Source organism: Balearica regulorum, chromosome 15, assembly GCF_011004875.1.
Source record: "Balearica regulorum gibbericeps isolate bBalReg1 chromosome 15, bBalReg1.pri, whole genome shotgun sequence".
NCBI lineage: Eukaryota > Metazoa > Chordata > Aves > Gruiformes > Gruidae > Balearica > Balearica regulorum.
Window position 1 is genome coordinate 7275376 of NC_046198.1, and position 17502 is coordinate 7292877.

Consider the following 17502-nt stretch of genomic DNA (forward strand, 5'->3'; position numbering starts at 1 on the left):
GAGAGGACTTCAGCAAACTTATTTTAGCAATTGTTACATTTGTGTTGAGATAGTCTAGGGTCTTTGAAGGTTACTTAGGTGTTAGTAAGGCAGTCCGTCATTAGCATGCAGGGCACAGAAGCTAGTTAGGAAGTCTGATACTTCTTTCCACAGGATGTCAGGATCATGCCAAATTGGGCACTACTGTGGCATTTGTTGAAGGATGTAAGACAGCACTTCTTCCTGTCCCAGTTTATGTATCTATTAACCAATTATGCAAGTTCATTACATTGCCAGTTATGGAGTATTTGCAGAGGAATGGATATATGGGGGCTTTGCAGAAGAACCTTAGAGTTCCCAGAGGTCTCTCAAAGGGTACAGGATGTGCAACAGGCTACAGGGGAACTGAAGATATAGGGAAAGGAAAAGATTAGAAAAAGGAATAAAGGGCATCTTTTCATTCTCAGTTGCTTAAATTGGCACACGGGGGATGTAATGACACAGAATTATGAAGCATGTTTTTAAGTTTAGAGAAGAATCTCTAAACTACCCAGGACTGCACATGGTCCTACAGGAGACGGGCTGTCAGTAGTGCTAGAGGGCTGCAGGGACTTTATAGACCATATCAGAAGAAAACAGATAGGCTTGCAGAGAGAATGGCGAGCACATGGGAGCTGTCTTTCAGTAAGGGAAGGTCTGCAAAAATTGTCACGGAAACGTCCCAAGGACTCGAGCTGAGGCTGGCTACGCAGCGGTTAGAAGTGGAAGGACCGCTGTCATAGCTTGGAGAGGGCGGTCTCGGAGTGCGACAGGGTGCTGCGGGGCCCGGGATGCCGGGGGATGCCGGCGGGTCACGGTGCGGACCGGCGAGGCACGGCCGTGGGAGCGGACGCAAGACGCGGAGAACCGCCGCAGGCGCTCCGCAGCCAGCCGTGCCCGGGCCGCCTCTATCCGGTCGGCCCAGAACGCGGCTTCCTCCCCGCGGCGTCTGGAGCCGGAAAAGGAGTACGGCGGAGTACGGCGGCGGCCGGCCAGGGCCAGGCAGTCTCCTCACAGACCTGCCGCCAGTGCAGGAGGCCGCACGGAGCAGGCCTGGCACAGGAGCGGGCCCTCCGCCTCGGGTCCTGAGGCCCTCCCCGCGCGGCGCCGGGGCCCAGGGAGCAGGGCGCCTCCAGGACGCGGTACCTACGTATAATGCGTCGGCTGCTCGGTCTGCGGGGACCCGCCGGACCCGCCGCCCCGCGACACCGCTTTCGAAACCGACGGCATCTTCCCCCGGCGGTCAGCAGAGCGCAGGCGCAGCCCGGTCCTGCCGGCCCCGCCCCTCGCAGCGCGAGCCCGCCGGCCCCGCCCCACGAGCGCGCGCCCCGGGCGCCCCGGCCTCCGCCGCGGGCGCGAGCAGGTGAACGCGGTCCGCGCCCGCCGCCAAACCCGCCCCGGTGCCGGGAAGGGCCGCCCGCCGCCGGGGCTGCAGCACCGCGGGTCTGGGGCGCCACGGCACCCGCAAGAAGCGTCCTCCAGCGCCCTGGGAGGGTGTGCTTCGGGGAGAGCAGGCGGAGCTGCCTCGGCTGATGGCACAGAATGCTGCGAATAGTTTGCAGGTCTTCCCAACACCTTAAAAGCAAGAGACTATGCGAATAGCTTTACAGGTGGTGATTCTTTATTAAACGCCTATCGCAGCACCCGAAAATAAGGCACACACAAAGGGGCAGCTCTTTATTATTACCCAGGCAGTACGTTGCTGGGTGCAGCGTTTTAAAAGAAGAGGGAGAAAGCCAGGTAGGCAGAAGCAGGCATTACACCTTAAATCAGTAAAGTCCAGGATAACTCCTTTATTTGCCAGGATGCCCTCATGCGTGTGTCTCACTTGCAACATTCTCTGTAGTAAAAGTTGAACCCCAAGACAGGTTAAATCTTGTGACGGCACCAAACCAACCGTACTCATTTACTGGGCATCACCTGGTTCAACTATGGGGATTCTACAGCACAATTAAAAACCACAGTGGTGCAGTATTAGACAAACATGATACTAACTCAGTTTTCTCTCTAGCTCCAGCCTGTCTTACTAGTTGCTGCCACGTGCAATTTGTTTGGGGGTTTTGTGTTGGTTTTTTTAATTAGGAATTCTAATGGCACAAAACCAGCTTTGCATTTTTATATTTCAAAGCTTAAAAAAATGCCTCTTATGTGGAAAGGGACTAAATTGTATTAGTAGCTTAGATTCGTCCCCCCCAAGAAAAGTCTCCAGTGTACAAGTGTGAGTATCTATAAATCTGTGGGAAAAACTAGATACTACATCGTTCAACAAAACTAGGGGTTTCCTCCCCAATATAATACAAGCCAATCACTTCGATTCACTGCAAAAACCTCTCCTACCAATAATGATCACCTAAATTAGGTGTGCCTAAAAAGTTCTAGTCCAGAAAACAAGCACTGACTCCGCAGTAAGGGCTGAAGAAGGCGATTTCTAGGTTATTTAGTAGAATTACAAAAAAATGATCACAACAGAAAGAATCACATATTAACGAATCACACACTTACAGTTGTCTTCAATACAAGTTGAACAAACTCTGTGACTAGCAAAATGTCAAATGAAGGTCACCTCCGGCAGCAATTTTACAGACTTACAGCTTTGCTCTCTCAATACACCATGCATCTAAGAAAAACGATCCACGGAAAAGAGATGGGTTGTGTAAAACGAACCTTCAAATGCGAGTTGATTTGCCATACAGCCCGTTCACCCCTACCGTGCAACGCGGGAGGAAACTCCCCCGTGCACACGTACCAGTGCGAATTACCGAGCCGAGACCGGCACCGAAAGCAGCACGGCACGTGAGGGAATCAAGCTTGCAAGGCAAGGCTGCCGATGGGCTGGGAAGGCACGTCTCCCGTCAGTGTCAGTACAGCTTTTAACCCGGCGAACGCCAGGAAAACTTCTGGCGGCTCCTTCACTGCGGCCGCACTCCCGTCCTCACTTGTCCTCCTGCGGCTGCAGGGGAGCATTGCTTTTTGGGGCCACATCTAAGGAGTCCGCGATCTGACCGGAGAACACCGCTTCCAGCCGCTCGTCGATCTCCGTTTCTTCCCTGAACGCGCACCAGATCAACAGCCCAGCGCACAGCAGGCTGAGAGGCAGCACCTTCACCCACGGCCTCTCGTGGTCGCTCCCCATAGACCGGCTGACGCTCCACGCCCGCGGACTGGCCTTGCTGGCGGAGAAGGGGATGGCCCCCCCGCCCTCCGCATCCGCGCCCTCCGGGCCCCGCCGCCGCGCCAGCCACCTCCGGGGCCCAGGCAGGCACAGGGAGCGCCGCGCCCTGCAAAGACACACGGGTCAGGGGCGGGAGCGCGCATCCCGCACCCCCGGCCCCGGGCCCGCCACCTCACCGCCAGCGGCACAGCGCCCAGCTCATCCCGCCGCGCCGCCCTGCCCGCCGCCTCCCCGCGCCGGCCGGAACCGGAATGGCGGCAGCGGCGCCCGGCAGGGCGGGGCGAAGCGGCGCGGGAACGGCGATGGCCGCCCGGGGGGGGGCTGTGTGTGTGTGTGAGGAGCCGGAGCAGCGGCGGGAAAGCGGCGGCCCCTGCAGCAGCGGCCCCACCGGCGGTGGCGGAAGAGCCCGGTTTACCCCGTGCCGCGCACAGGGCATTGCCACAGCTCTTCCTTCCTCACAGTGCGGTGTGCTCAGAGCACCTTCCCAACGGCCCTGAACCGCCGCCATTCTATCCACCCGCGCTCCAAAGATGACATCATCCTTTGAGCACGGGAGGGTGGAGCGGTGCGTCACGCTCTGCTGTGGCAGAAAAAGTCGCTGCTGCTGGGAAGGTCTGCGCAGAAAACGTTTTAGCATAGAGACCACACAACGTGTTCTTGATGTTGTACTTACTGCCTTTCGTACCACATCTTACAGCATTGGTCTCGAACTATTTTGTGTTCACACCACCCGTTACCACGCTTGATCAAAGACACTAACAAATCTGGGACTGGAGACGCAGAATCTGTAAATCTGTGCCCAACACCGACCTCAGCAAAGAAGTTTTACAAATCTCAGGAACTGGCCCGCTGTCCTCAGTAACGGTGAGCCCTCGCTCCATTGCGTTCCCTTTGCTTTCGGGCGGAAATTCGGAAAGTCAAGCACGCTTGCAGAAGGTAAATCATCTCAGCACCACAATACACATCCAACTTGCTCGGCGTTCCCTGTGAACTTGCTGTTGCGCCCAAGCTTCTTCATACGGCGTCATTCCACGTTCCTGTATCGCCATGCAGGTGCTCATCGTCCTTTGACCCATTCCGAACCGTTGCCGCTGCAGTTCCCGGTTTGTGACTTACGTGTTCAACACTGGTATTATCAGCTGTGATATTTAGTTCAAGACATCAGTTATTTCTGCTTTCAAACACCAAAACAATTTTGTCACGGAATTCACTAAATTGTTTTGAAATAAGTCATCTAGAGTAAGCTGTGAATTCTGCTTTTCGTTAGACAGTTCTAACCTGCAATAATTAAATGAACTACCAAATGGGGAGAAATACTGTGCAAGTTACACAGTTAATAGTTTAAACATGCAGATAATATGTTTTACAAAAATTCCAATATGATAAGTTTTCCCTAGAAAAGAAAGTCACCAATTTAAAAAAAAAAAAAACAGAGAAGAAAGTTTCTCAAAACAAAAAGGAAAAAAAATTTAAGTTATGACACTAATTTTAAGCTAATTTAATTAGCTCAAAGGCTCATTGTTTTCATGAGGTGCCAATTCTGAACATAAAAGGTGTATATATATATTTAGGGAAATTAAATCCTCTTTAGACAAATAGTTCATGTAATAATGGGCACGATGGACTGGAAGAATGTGGGGGGGATGACAAAAAAACCACCACCACCACCACAAAACCAAAACCCAATTTGTCCGGACTTAATCCAGATCAGCCTTGCTTCTTCATAGCCTGCATCAGTTTTTCCTCTGAAAAACTGCGTGTGATATGGTACTTATCTAACAAATCAAAAAGAGGAACAAAAGGTGACTAAGGATAAAAACAATCCAAGCAGATACTGGGAATACATTTCAAGTGTTCTTGAAGAAGTCAGGCCTTCTGATTCACTGTGCAGAAAGCAGAGTTTCTGAAAAGATGCTTATGTGCTATGAAAGCTGTAACACCAATTTCCTTTTGGTTTACCACCTTAAGTACTGGAGACAAACTGCAATTATGACAGCAGTCAAAATTTTTCTGTAAGCTAAAATTTCAAGTTTTCAACATATTTTAGGGGCAAAGTAAGTCCTCTTGCACAGGAATCAAGACTTAAGTACTTATTAAAAACTTTGTCTACTGAATTTTACCTCCATGTGACAAGTTATTTAATCCTTGCTGTAACCCAAACCAACATTTGGGTATTCACACTCTGAATAGACAGTAATGAAAAAGAACAATACCAAAAAACTCACCAGAATTTCCTTTGTATGCAATACCGTGCTGACTTAATAAATCTCGAAGTTTTTTTATTTCTTCAGAAAGTTGCTTGTATTCCTAAGAAAGAAAATACATTTAAAATGGCTCTCCCACTCTCCAAAAGTATATTCAGCTTAACCACAGTTTATTTGGTTATATTCAGGAATTACTACGTGGTGTTTTGTCTTTGCTACATTTTCAATAAAATGACAACAGCACCACCTTCTCTGCATTATAATGAATTAATTCCCTTCCAGGCCCTTTTTCCGATGTTCAGCTTGCACTCTTTTAAACTGAGCACACCTCCTACCTCTATCTTCCCCATTCCCATTCTGCTGCAGGACTGTTCACATACATGGAAGTCATGCAGAAATGGACACGCATAGATCATTCTGCCTTTTGCTTGTGTAATGGCCAACACATTCTGACACAAGTCTGGGCAATTATTCACAGAGACAAGTGTCAACATTCCGAAGGCTGGTTACACATTTATTTTCACTAGTAATTCCTTCCTATTTCCAGACTGATATTCCCCAGAAAGAGTACCTACTCAGTGTTCATAACCCAAGCGTCTACACTAATTCCTGCACACACCCCCATCTTCTTTGGTGTTCAGTTGTGCTGGTTTGGTTTTGACTTAAGGGCTAGAATAAAGATATCAAATCACTCTGTACCCAGACTGTTACATACAAAAACATGGAAAAGACAATCCCGTGAACAGATTTCAGCTGAACCCAAAGAGTATGTACACAATGCTGTCCCACTGATACTGTCATACAGTAAAAAGGTGGCAATTTAATTCCACATTGTAAATATTACACTCTATACCTTACTGCACTTCTCCACTGTTTCAAATTCCAGACTTATTTTCTTATTCTGTTTCTCAACTTCCTTTTCTTCTGTTGCTTTTAGAAGTCCTGCTTCCTCAAAAATCTCTTTCAGTAATTTTTTGTATCCCTAAAAAAGAAAGTTTCCAAAAGACAATAGATCAATCCACCCGACTCTCATCTCTGCTTGTAATTTGCACTGGCCATTCCAATTCCTCTGTAGGAAACATTACAATTACCAGCTGACACAGCAGTTACAGAGCACAAAAGTTACTATTTGTCAACTGCAGAATAAATGCATCCATTCCAAAAGGAGAAACTGCAGAAGCCAGGCTTGGCTGTTTGACAGTAATTGTTCTTTACCAAATAGAGTTGGAAGAAACGAACAAACCTGGTCAGTTATTAGTTCATCATACAGAAGCTGCTCTGCTTCATCCCACTTCCTCTGTAGTGCTTCAGTCAGAGTCGGATAAACTGAAAAATATGGAAGTCAAACCATGTAAAAACCAACAGCACTGTCCTGCATTACTTAAATGCTCCTTTAGTAGCATGTAAGCATATTTGTTTTAAGAACCCAATGTTTCTATACAGCACATAGTCTCTGCTGCTTTCAAGAGTTGGGGCTAAATTTAAATTCTGCTTCACACATTTAAAGCTTCTGGAGAATGCCACCAACCATTTTTTTTTCCTCTTATTTCCAGCTAAAAGGCCTCATATTTCCTTGTCGAATGTAATTCTAACCGAGCTCTCTCTTTTTTTTTAATGTAAGTAAATGAGCAGATACTACAGGGCTGATTCCTGTGACCAGTCCAAGAAAAAAAAAAAATAAAAAATCACTCACTGGGTCTATACTAGCAACGAGAATTTATTTGAGAAATACCTATCTGTTATAATGGCATTTAAAATACTATTTAAAAAACCCAATAAATTCATATTATATGTGACATTTAATACTCATTTACATCAAGTTACAAACTCAAAGAACCTAAAAATTTACACTCTGAGCCTGACATAATACGCCAGCCGCTTCACACACACATGATTTTCTAACTCTTACCTAAAAGAGAGTGGGGATGGCACACGAGAGGAGTCTCAAATGTGAGAGAGTAAACACAAGTACTTGGCTCAGACACATAAGCCAATTTATTGCTCTTTCCACAAACAAGATGAACCTAAATATCAGTAAAAAACCAAAGATGAGTGAAACATTTCCACGTGAAACACGATCAGCACTGATAATCAATTCGCTGTCTTCCAATGCTAGCAGATGCATTTCTGTACACACTGTCATGTCAAAGCTTCTGGTGCTGTCACCCACAGAAAAATAATCATAGCAAGCACATCTTCTAATTATTTTATCAAATGTGAAAACTGCTTCCTCTAAAGGGAAACAATCCCCCCACCTATCACTGTTCCTTGGACTCCCAAGCACCGTATTTTGAGCAAGAATGAGAGTAAAAAGGAGGGTGAATAGGACACCCTTTAGAACCTCACCTGACATAAGCATAATTCACTTACGTTTTAGTTCCGACCAATGTGCTGAATAAAGAGAACAATACACACCTAGCCTGTAGAAATTTGTTTTCATCTTTAAACTTGCAGCATCAGTATTTTCTGTCTGTTCAAAAACTAAATGCCAGTGAAAGATTTGAATCACAATATTAAAGGCTGTACAAGAATAGTAATTCTTTCTGCAGCCCCTATGGGAGATAAAGATGTTGACAAGGCCCCTCCATTACAGTCCAGAATATTTTCACCTTGTCCAAGATACTTTGTCCCTTATCCCATCTTCACAGTAGTTATTATTTCAACTATATATATCCCTCTCTGTTAAGTCCTGCGTTGTCACCCATCATTGTAAAAGCTAAGCATCTTCTACACGAAAAGCAGCCTGTTCTGAACTATATGGTATCTTTAGCTCTTCTTCACGATAGCAATCTATGTCAGCAGTTTAATTCCTTCTGTGTAACATGCTGAAATGGAAGGTGGAAAAAAGAAAACGTTAATGAATAAAAGGATAAAGGACGTGTGCAAATCACGTGCCACACGCTGGGCAAGTCTCAGACACCCTTCCTTATCCTTCCAGTTGAATAGTTACTTGGCACAGAGACTGTTTGAATGTGAAAAGGAACACTTTAACTGCTCCGTAAAAGAAGAATTTTTACTTTTTCTTTAAAATGTACTCACAGCAGAATCTTTTTCTCTGGATTTGGTTCCTCTGCCACTCCCATATATTTTGGTTCCTTAATTCTCCTTGCATGCCCTCTACTCTTGTTATAACACCTTACTTAAGCTTCTCAGCATGCTGTTGTTAACTGCCTAATTGTTTTCCCTCCTTTTCCCTGGATGTTCTTAGCACAATAGGCTGGCACCTTGAATTCAACAAATAGCTCTTATTTTTCCTACCACAAATTACAAAGCACTGTATGCTTCTACAGTAGTAATAATACCAGAATACTCCACTCTATCAAGGCAAAAAAAGAGTTAAAAGTAACCAATGAGAATACATAAGTAAACTTCTTCCAAATTTTATCCTGATTTTAGCTTCCCTCCTCCATCCATTCACCTAGCTCCTACAGGAATTCATCTTTATGTTTTATATCACATCTTAAATGATGACTTCTTCAAGGTAGGAATGTTTCAGTCTGTAGAGTGTCATGAGTGTGTGTAGAATCATGCTGGTCTGAATTAGCATAGCCCAGGTTATTTACCTTTGTCTGTCTGCTCTTAGTTTCACATGAGTCTCCCTCCCTCATCCACATTCCAACAAATGTGTTGTTGGCAATTTCCCATTCGTGCCAGATTCTGAAAAAAACAGGCCATCATTTTATTTTAAGTTACTGGAAAGAAAAAGGTGAACGCTCAGGAAGAAAAACAAAAGACTTCATTTTTGTTGTGTTAGTATTGCCTTTTCAATTTCTTACAGCCAAGACAGTGTAGTTTGTTATCCAGGCTGCTATATAGGGCACATCAACATTACTTTGAGAGCACGGTTTTGGATCAGCTTTCAGTTTGCAAACCATTTGCCCGTACAAATTTGTTTAAATCCAATAAAATACAGCTTATAGATCAATCCCACAACAAATTCCATGATGCCAAGCACCCTGTGCAACTCAGATTGTTTGCAGGATTTTTAGTGCTGGTGAGAGCATCTACAAAAACTAGTCTCTACTTCTGCTAGTCCTAAAGCCAGTGATACTCTCAGCATCTTGATGTAGCCTTTTCCTCTCACATTGGCTCATTAATTATTGTGCACATAAGAAAAAAAGGAGACATCTATATACGAAATATTTAGAAAAGCAGTGATTTTAAAGTAGTGCTCTGGTTTGTAATTAAATTTGGTTTAGGTCTTATGATTTGGATACTCTGAGGTCTTTGAATACTTTAGGATACTTTTTTGGGTCTACATTGAGTCTTTTATTGCCTTCTATTTAATATGTGTAATACAACCATTAGGCATAAAGCACTCATTTAATTTCATAAGGTTATATTCAACTCGAAGTGAAAATAGTTAACAGACATGAAATCTTTGTTAATATAAGCTGTAGTTATACACTATTGAATTTCTCACATGAGCATATCACACCTGCAGTTGGCACTGGTTATTAATCAGCCTCCAGGTAAAATAGGTTAGTATTTATCAACAAAAAACCCCCTGAATTTTTCAAGACGAGGTATTTTTATGCATAACACTTTGGGAACTACAATGACCTAAGTTGACTGATGAAAGAATCTTTATTTTAAAACTGCCTCCTATTTGACAATCTATAAAATGGTCTGCTAACAACATAAGTAAAACTTAAAGGTCTAAAAGGCTCACCCTAAAATCCCACTGTAGGCATTCCATCGAAAAGTCTGTTCATGCTGAGTGACATTATGGAAAGGACAAAACTCATATTTGTACCTTAAAAGGAAAAAAAAAAAAAAGAAAAGAAATGTTTCAGACTGAATTAAAAAAACTAGTTCGTTCCTAATACATATATAGAATAAAATATCTAAATCCAGTACTCACGTGGACTCCACAAAACTGAAACACTTGCCAGCTAGCCTAAAGAGATGCGCAGGGCCTAAAAACACCACAAAATGACATCAAGGAAGAATAATGTTTTGGTTAAATTGAAGCTAGTTACAGTGGTGAGAAAACTGCAAGGACTATGTGACAAATTTAGTTTACTGCTGTACATAAGGAGATTGGTATCTTCCATACAGATCACTAAGTTCCCACTAGTGCTATATCGGTTTGCATCATGATCTTTAACATTTTTCACCTTCAATACTCAGTGAAACAGATAAGCCTTTTTCTAGGACAGAAATAAGAAACCTGTATCCAAACAGATGTTTGGAGGCCAGATCCATAAGAGGAATCATCGGTGCAGATCTTGCCAAAGTCTAACACTGAAATCACTAGAATTCTTGCTTGGCAGCCGCCTGTCCCCAAAGTCACCCAAACTCCTCACATTTATACTACTAAAGCCCATTTGTTCAGAACGTCGACAGTGCTGCATATTTAAGTTTCACTGAGATTCTCTAACGAGATAGTCCTTTTCACAGTTGTCCTCCACGGTCTGATCCAGTTCATATTCAACAAGATAAACCTTTTACTGTCAGACAGGTCAGCAGTTACAATTCTACTCTTGTAGAACTGACCATTCCAGCCTTGCTGTCAAAGGAACCCAAGACAGGTAACTTGTCATTCAAAAAAAGGGCCAGAAGTTCTGAACTATGTGCTACAAGGGTATTTCAGTGTCCCTTGTTTAAGGTAATTTTGCATGGAATGATTAAATATTTGTGAGGAAAGGAGAAGAAATGAGATTTCAAAGCAAATAAAATAAAACTCCATCCTGGATTCTAATTCCCCACTGCCAGGATTGCCTATGTACTTTTCCCAAAGATCTAGACAAGCAATCCTAGAAACAAAGGGCAGAGCACCAGGATCACGTCCTCACCACTGCGATACAGGCAGGTTCTCTGTCCCAGGTGATTTTTCTGACTGTATGATCTTGCACTTCATTCTACAGATTCTCATACGCTTGGCCCAAGGGTTTGCCCTTCTACTACATGTGATCTGTGCCTTGGTGATCAGGATGCTCTCCCCACAGAGGAAGAAAAGAAAATTTTGATGTCCCTGAGGAATACATTAAACTCATGCCTCCATTTCTGGGCAGATGCTTTAAAAGAGAAATTATAGGAACTATTACTACAACTGTCTTGTAAAAGAAATGAATATGTAAGGTTTCCATGCTAAAGAAATAACTGTGCAAGACAGGGTTCCATGCCCTAGTTCCACAGACACTCCTAATTTTTATATGTAAGTTCCCACATCCAGGAAATAAGTATTTCTTATGCACTGTCCTTTTAACTTTTTTCCTGCTACTTTTGGCATCTTTCCATTCAGCACTCTAACTATTACTAATCCCATTTCTAACTATTTTACTTTTTGCATGCATAATTTATAGATTTGATTTGGGCTTACAAAACATGACAGCAGACATTAAGCATAATCCCGTTCAATGTTGCCAAACGAAAATGCCTTTATTGAACCTGAACAAGGTTTAAGTCTGTGCCTAAGGTCAGCAAGAGACCAGTTGTCTCCTTTTGCTTAATCCCTACATTCAGTGTTTGTTTTACCTACTCTCCTCTGTACATGGTCTAGAGTTTTTTATAGATTCCTGTTTATTTTGCTAAAGCTGTGGATTTATACTGCAGCACCCCAATGTGTGAAACCGAGCCTCTGTGACTTGTTCCAAGACTACTCTTACAACTTCTTTTTCAAACAATTTTTGAGTATCAGAAGTACTATCAGATGACTTTTATATGACAATCTCAAGGATATCATAGGCATTGTTTCAAGAAAAAACCTCAAAACCGCAGAATGAAACATATGGATAGCACTGTGACAAAAGCAGTCCAAACAGCAGTGGGACATGGAACACCAGAGAGGTTAATCTAGGTTTTAACCTTTCAGAAGCACAATAAAATACATTTGCCCATGCTTATTTTCCATGACACTCATAAAATGACAATTTGTCTGCGTAAAGTCAAGGTAGACTATTTCACAAGTGACTGTCACTAAATGATGGGAATTCTTGCACATACCTGATATAGTAGACGGGGTCATCTTTGGCTGCAGCCTATTTGTCTGAGGCAAGAATGGGTTATTCAACCTTTCGAAAGAAGGACAGGTAAACGTTTAAGGCCGAGGTGAGCACCTGGCGATGGCTGCACCCCGCCCTGCCGGGGTGTCCCAGCACCCACAGCCACGCAGGACGCGGGGATCGCCGACCCCTGCCCGCGGCCCGGCCAGCGGAGCCGCAGAACCGCCCTTTCCCGGGGGGGTGAGGGGGAACGGGAACGGGCTGGAGCGGGCGGAGCGGCAGATGAACCCGGGCCCGGGAGGGTGACCGGACGCGGCGAGCGGGCGGCCACGTACCCGAACGTGTTCGGCTCCTCCACGATCTTCATCTTCCCCGCCGAGGCGAAGAGACCTGCCGAGCAGAGAGCGGTTGGCTGCGGCGGGCGGGCGGACCGACCCCTCCGACGCCCCCGCTCGCCCCCCGCCTGCCCCCGCGCTCACCCAGCGCCGCGCCCAGCGCCGCCAGCAGCAGCCGGGCGGCCGCCATCGCCTCTTCCGCTGGAAACGGAAGGGCGCGGGGCCACGGGGCGGCCGCTCCGCCCAGCCCAGCCCAGCCCAGCCGCGGCACCATGGAGCGCGGCCAGCGCGGTGCCCCGCGGAAGGGCGGCCGGCGGGGCCCTCGCAGCCTCGACACCTTCGCGGAGGAAGCGGCGGCCGCGCTGAAAGGTGCGGGAGTGTGCCGAGGCCTCCGGGCCGGGCGGCGGCGCGGCCGGGCCTGGGTTGAGGGGGGGGACACACCGCGGATCCTGCCGGGCACTAACGCACGGCTGCTGTTTTCAGCCTGCCTGGAGGGCGAGGGGGCCGCGGAGGGGCCCCCGCCTGAGGCGAAGTTCCCGTGCCCGCTAGCCATGTGGGAGCTCGGACACTGCGATCCCAAGAAATGCACCGGGAGGAAACTGGCCCGAAAAGGGCTGCTCCGACCCCTGCGCCTCCGCCAGCGGTTCCCGGGCCTCGTCCTCAGCCCGCTGGCTACCGAGTACGTCTCTGCAGCCGACAGGTAAGGGCCGGTGAGGAGGAGCGCTCGGGTCCGATACTGTAGCGAGGGTATATAGGGAGAACATTTGATCCGCTGATTCGTGGCCAAAACTCTGCTGCAGAATAAATCTGACCTCCCTGTTACAGTAGTACATTGATGTGTGAACATGAGAAATAGAGCCATTTCATTATATCAGGCTTAACATTTTTACACAGCTGGTATCAGGTGAAAAAGGCAGCTGTAGACCCCAATGAAAAATCAAAGTACATGGTTTGTAGGTTAATTTGTTCAGAATCACGGGCCGGCAGCTACCGTATCTTTTATGATTCCATATGCAAGTTCTTTGGCTAGGCAACACAGTCCAGGAACTACAACCCTTATGTGAGGGAAACGTGGAGAGTTTTCTTCAAATGTGCCTGCAGAATATAAAGACGTATTTACTTAGAGAAAAGATTAGACTTTAGAAGCTAGCGGAGAACCGAAATCTGAACTCTGGTGTACTTTTAAGAATGTGAACACTACTATTAACCATAGTCTTCTGTCACATTTTTAAACCTAGAATTTTTCACTTTCAGTTTGAAATGTATGGACGAACCTTTTTTGCCACCTGCATGTTTGGAGGAAAAGCACATTGTTATTCATTCCCATTGCATCTACGTTTTAGATCATTGTAAAACATACACTTTTTTGATTGACAGAAGGGGGGACTATGCAAATCTGTTGCCACTATAAAATGGCAATTGTAATTTATTTATTTAACTTTATCAATACAATGGTAACAATTTTTCAAATACCATTATGTTTCATTTCTCAGACATGTCATTGCTCAGAGCGGAATTGCAGTCATAGATTGCTCCTGGGCCAAGTTAGAAGAAACTCCATTTAAGAGAATGAGAGGAAGCCACCTGCGGCTGCTGCCTTACCTGGTGGCTGCAAATCCTGTGAACTATGGTCGCCCATGCAAGCTGTCCTGCGTGGAAGCTTTCGCTGCAGCTTTTTGCATTGTTGGTAGGCTGTGATACGTCTGATGTCAAATATGCTACCAGCAATTTTTATATCCTTAATAAATCAGAAGAGATGATCTGCAATAGGATACACCATAATGCTGTCCCACTGGTCATCGCTTTGTTGAGTTTGGAATCAGATTGTCTAGCTTTCTCCCAAGTACTCGTATCTGGTAGTATCAAGGTATCTGTGGGGTATTCACATCAGCTACTAAACAGGACACACAAACTGATGATCCTGGCTTTGTCAGGACGGCACTTCATGTTAGAAAGACTGTTAAAAAAAGCCAAAACGTGAATCCTTAGGCACCTCTGTCTTAATGAGAGGTAACGCCATCTGTTAATAGGGTGGGTTCTGGTTAAGAACAAAAGAAATTGCCTCCTCTTGTGAGGTTTTGCAAACTAATCACAGAACTTTCTTGACAACTGAAGAGACATGCTCTGCTATACTGCGGACAAATCTTACCTTCTGAAAACACCGTATGTACAACTGCTCTCCCACTGAAGGACTGAGGGAGCTAGACTCATTCATGGCCTGTACAGAGAATTTTTATGTAACACTCACTAAAAGACTATGAACTCTTTGATTCAGATATTTCAAGTTAAATTTGAAAAGATTTTTAATCTTTTAAAAAGTCTGAATCCCTAAAAAAAAAAAAAAATGCTGGCAAGCATCTCACTATTGTAGTGATACATAGGTATGCACTGAAACCTGTAAGCTGAGTGAAACCTCACACTGGAAAAGAAAAATGATCTTTTATTTTCTGTTTTAGGATTCCCAGACCTAGCCACCATTCTTCTAAGGAAATTTAAATGGGGTAAGACATTTATTGATTTGAACAAAAATCTCTTGGAAAAATATGCAGCCTGTCATTGCCAGGAAGAAGTGCTGACAGTTGAAAGGGAGTTTTTAGCCAGTGTCCAAGAAACAGAAGAGGAAGAAATAGGTAAGAAAAAATACAGACACACCACACTCCCCTTTTCCTAACTAGCTTCCTCACACACTTTTCCTTTAATATCATGAAAATATTGGCAAGGTAGAAGATAAGAGCTTTGTTGATGTGTTGCTCTGTCTTTATACTGTGTATTCTTCTTATAAGCAAGTTTGCCTCTTTTTTTCCAACTCAAAAAGATGAAAATGACTGAAGCAATTTAATGCATATAGTATTGTATTCACAGCTGAACTGTGGGGCAGCTACCCTGATTAACTTAAGGATATTGAAGAACTAGGGAGTAAAAAGCAAATATGACGCTTCCTTATTTTATAAACAGATGTTAAAAGCAGAGTATGAGTAAAAAGAGTAGAAGTTCAGGACTGTGAGAGAAATAGGTATACAGTCTGACAGCACGTTAGTTATACATAAACCTAATCAAGATGTTTAAAATTAGACCCATAAAGATAATGAAAATAGCTTATAATGAGTAGTTTATTCCCAGCTTCTTCCAGTAACTAACTGGTGTCCCAGTATTTCAGGCTATATTAACAGGTAAGTGCTTGGTCTCATTCAAGACAGCACAAAAAAAAAGCCAAATCAAATGATCAAGAACATATGAAGAGAGATGCTCCTAATTACTGTTTTCCTTTCACAGTAGTTAAGTCCCATAAAAATAGGAGTAAGGAGAAGGTACACAGTTTCTCTGAGCTTTGATCTCTTTGCCACAACATGCCAGGCTGAATGAAATCATCCTGTTGTTTGGTGGAAGCCTGAAAACTGTTATATTAAACAAGATAGTTCTTAAGGGGCAATGCTATTATGCCAAATTAAGCAGACTTCCACTCACACTCCCGTGTTATTTTCGGGATGGCCTGTAGTACCAAAGCCATCAATGTCTTGTTTGACTTTTCTGAGGTAACAGTTCTCCCCAGCTGTGTAAGCCAAAGCAAATCTAGCTCTACACTTACTCAGCAAGAGCTGGACAGCCACACCTCCCTTTTCAGTAGACATGAGCAAACTAGTCTTTTTAGAACTAAACCATTCTGAGAACATCTGTGTTTTCTTACCAAAAGCCTTAGAAACCTAAGCGTACAGTCTGAGTGCCTCTGAAGAGCTACTGAACTCCTTGGGGGGCATGCAGAAAAGACTAGAATGGGGGGGCAGGACATGGCAGTTGTTTCTCACCTCCCCTGGTTTCTGACCAAACAACTGTGGTAAATTTATCAGAAAGATGAACCAAACCTCCTATGCCTTCCCCTCCCTGCCAATTATATTCTCTTAAAATGAAAATGAAGGCAGACCATTAAAATATGGTTTCTTCATCAATGTATGTATTTTTTCCTTCTTGTTCCAGATCCATTTGATGTTGACTCAGGAAGAGAATTTTCTAATCCCAACAGACCAATCAATTCACCAGGGTAACAAATTAATTTAAATGTTATTTTCCTTATTGTAAGGTGCTTTGCTTTTATAATTGTGAAAAATGTTTCCAGACTAGCACAAAGTAATGAAGAATCTGAGGAGGACAGCACGAGCACTCCAGATGATGCCACTGAAAGCAGTGATGAGAGCAGTCCAGAAGATGATGGTACTGTTAAGCTGCCGCAACAACAGCCAATAAATCAACTATTTGAAAAGTAAAAAAAAAAAAAAAAAAAAACAACAAAACCCCCCTACATATGACAAGAACATCAACAATCCCAAGAAGTTGTAACATCTTGTATAAAGAAATTTTCTTGTGAACAGTTAAGAGTGTGGCTTGTTCACCTGTAACTTGGTGCTTAGAAAATGCCTTCCTTTAGGTGAATCTCAGGCTGATGTGGGTTTATAGGTCTATTTATGCACATAAAACAGTCATCTAAAACCTAAGTAACTTACAGCCTTACGTAATGCTAATTATTATGTAAAGAACCTGAAGCTTAGTTACAAGATAAAAAATGTATTCTAATCAATAGACATCACCTGGAAAGTGGCTTATAGGGATTATTTTTACCTAATAGTACATTAAGTAAACCCTTCTAACTTCTGGGCTATATTTCGGCCAGTAAGCATGACTGAGTTACTGCCCTGCTCACAGTACCCACCACATAAGGAGCCTCTGACTTTTTTGCAGGCTTAAACCTGCCACATGTATTTCAACTCCGTCATCTAGTTTAAGGCAGGCTGACTACCAAAGCTTAAAAGGAAAAAGTGCTTCCTGGAACTGCA

The 17502-nt window shown here is 44.3% G+C and overlaps 3 protein-coding genes across 7 annotated transcripts in view; all 3 read right to left on the reverse strand.

Annotated features, from left to right (window-relative positions):
- The window catches only part of UNKL (unk like zinc finger), a 54039-nt gene extending 52753 nt beyond the window's left edge, over positions 1 to 1286 (reverse strand). For 3 of the 4 annotated variants that reach the window (XM_075768081.1, XM_075768082.1, XM_075768080.1), the window contains exon 1: positions 1169 to 1286. In XM_075768081.1, coding sequence (XP_075624196.1) covers positions 1169 to 1248 — 80 coding nt within the window. In that variant the 5' untranslated portion in view covers positions 1249 to 1286. The remainder of the gene's footprint in view (positions 1 to 1168) is intronic. The other variant, XM_075768083.1, reaches the window with a different exon arrangement.
- A 1516-nt stretch (positions 1287 to 2802) lies between these two features.
- UQCC4 (ubiquinol-cytochrome c reductase complex assembly factor 4) lies at positions 2803 to 3827 on the reverse strand. Its single transcript, XM_075767936.1, has 2 exons — positions 3367 to 3827; positions 2803 to 3296 (listed from the first exon to the last, which is right to left on the reverse strand). The coding sequence occupies exons 1-2, from the start codon at positions 3825 to 3827 to the stop codon at positions 2951 to 2953; spliced, it is 807 nt and encodes a 268-aa protein (XP_075624051.1). The 3' UTR covers positions 2803 to 2950.
- Positions 3828 to 3842: 15 nt separating this feature from the next.
- GNPTG (N-acetylglucosamine-1-phosphate transferase subunit gamma) lies at positions 3843 to 13553 on the reverse strand. 2 transcript variants are annotated; one of them, XM_075767934.1, is made up of 11 exons: positions 12821 to 13553; positions 12677 to 12731; positions 12343 to 12410; positions 10259 to 10313; positions 10067 to 10150; positions 8958 to 9051; positions 7304 to 7418; positions 6638 to 6720; positions 6248 to 6376; positions 5416 to 5497; positions 3843 to 4329 (listed from the first exon to the last, which is right to left on the reverse strand). In XM_075767934.1, the coding sequence occupies exons 1-11, from the start codon at positions 13536 to 13538 to the stop codon at positions 4205 to 4207; spliced, it is 1608 nt and encodes a 535-aa protein (XP_075624049.1). In that variant the 5' UTR covers positions 13539 to 13553; the 3' UTR covers positions 3843 to 4204. The 2 variants fall into 2 exon arrangements, with proteins under 2 accessions (XP_075624049.1, XP_075624050.1); XM_075767935.1 differs by lacking the exon at positions 6248 to 6376.
- Between the last annotated feature and the right edge of the window lie 3949 nt (positions 13554 to 17502).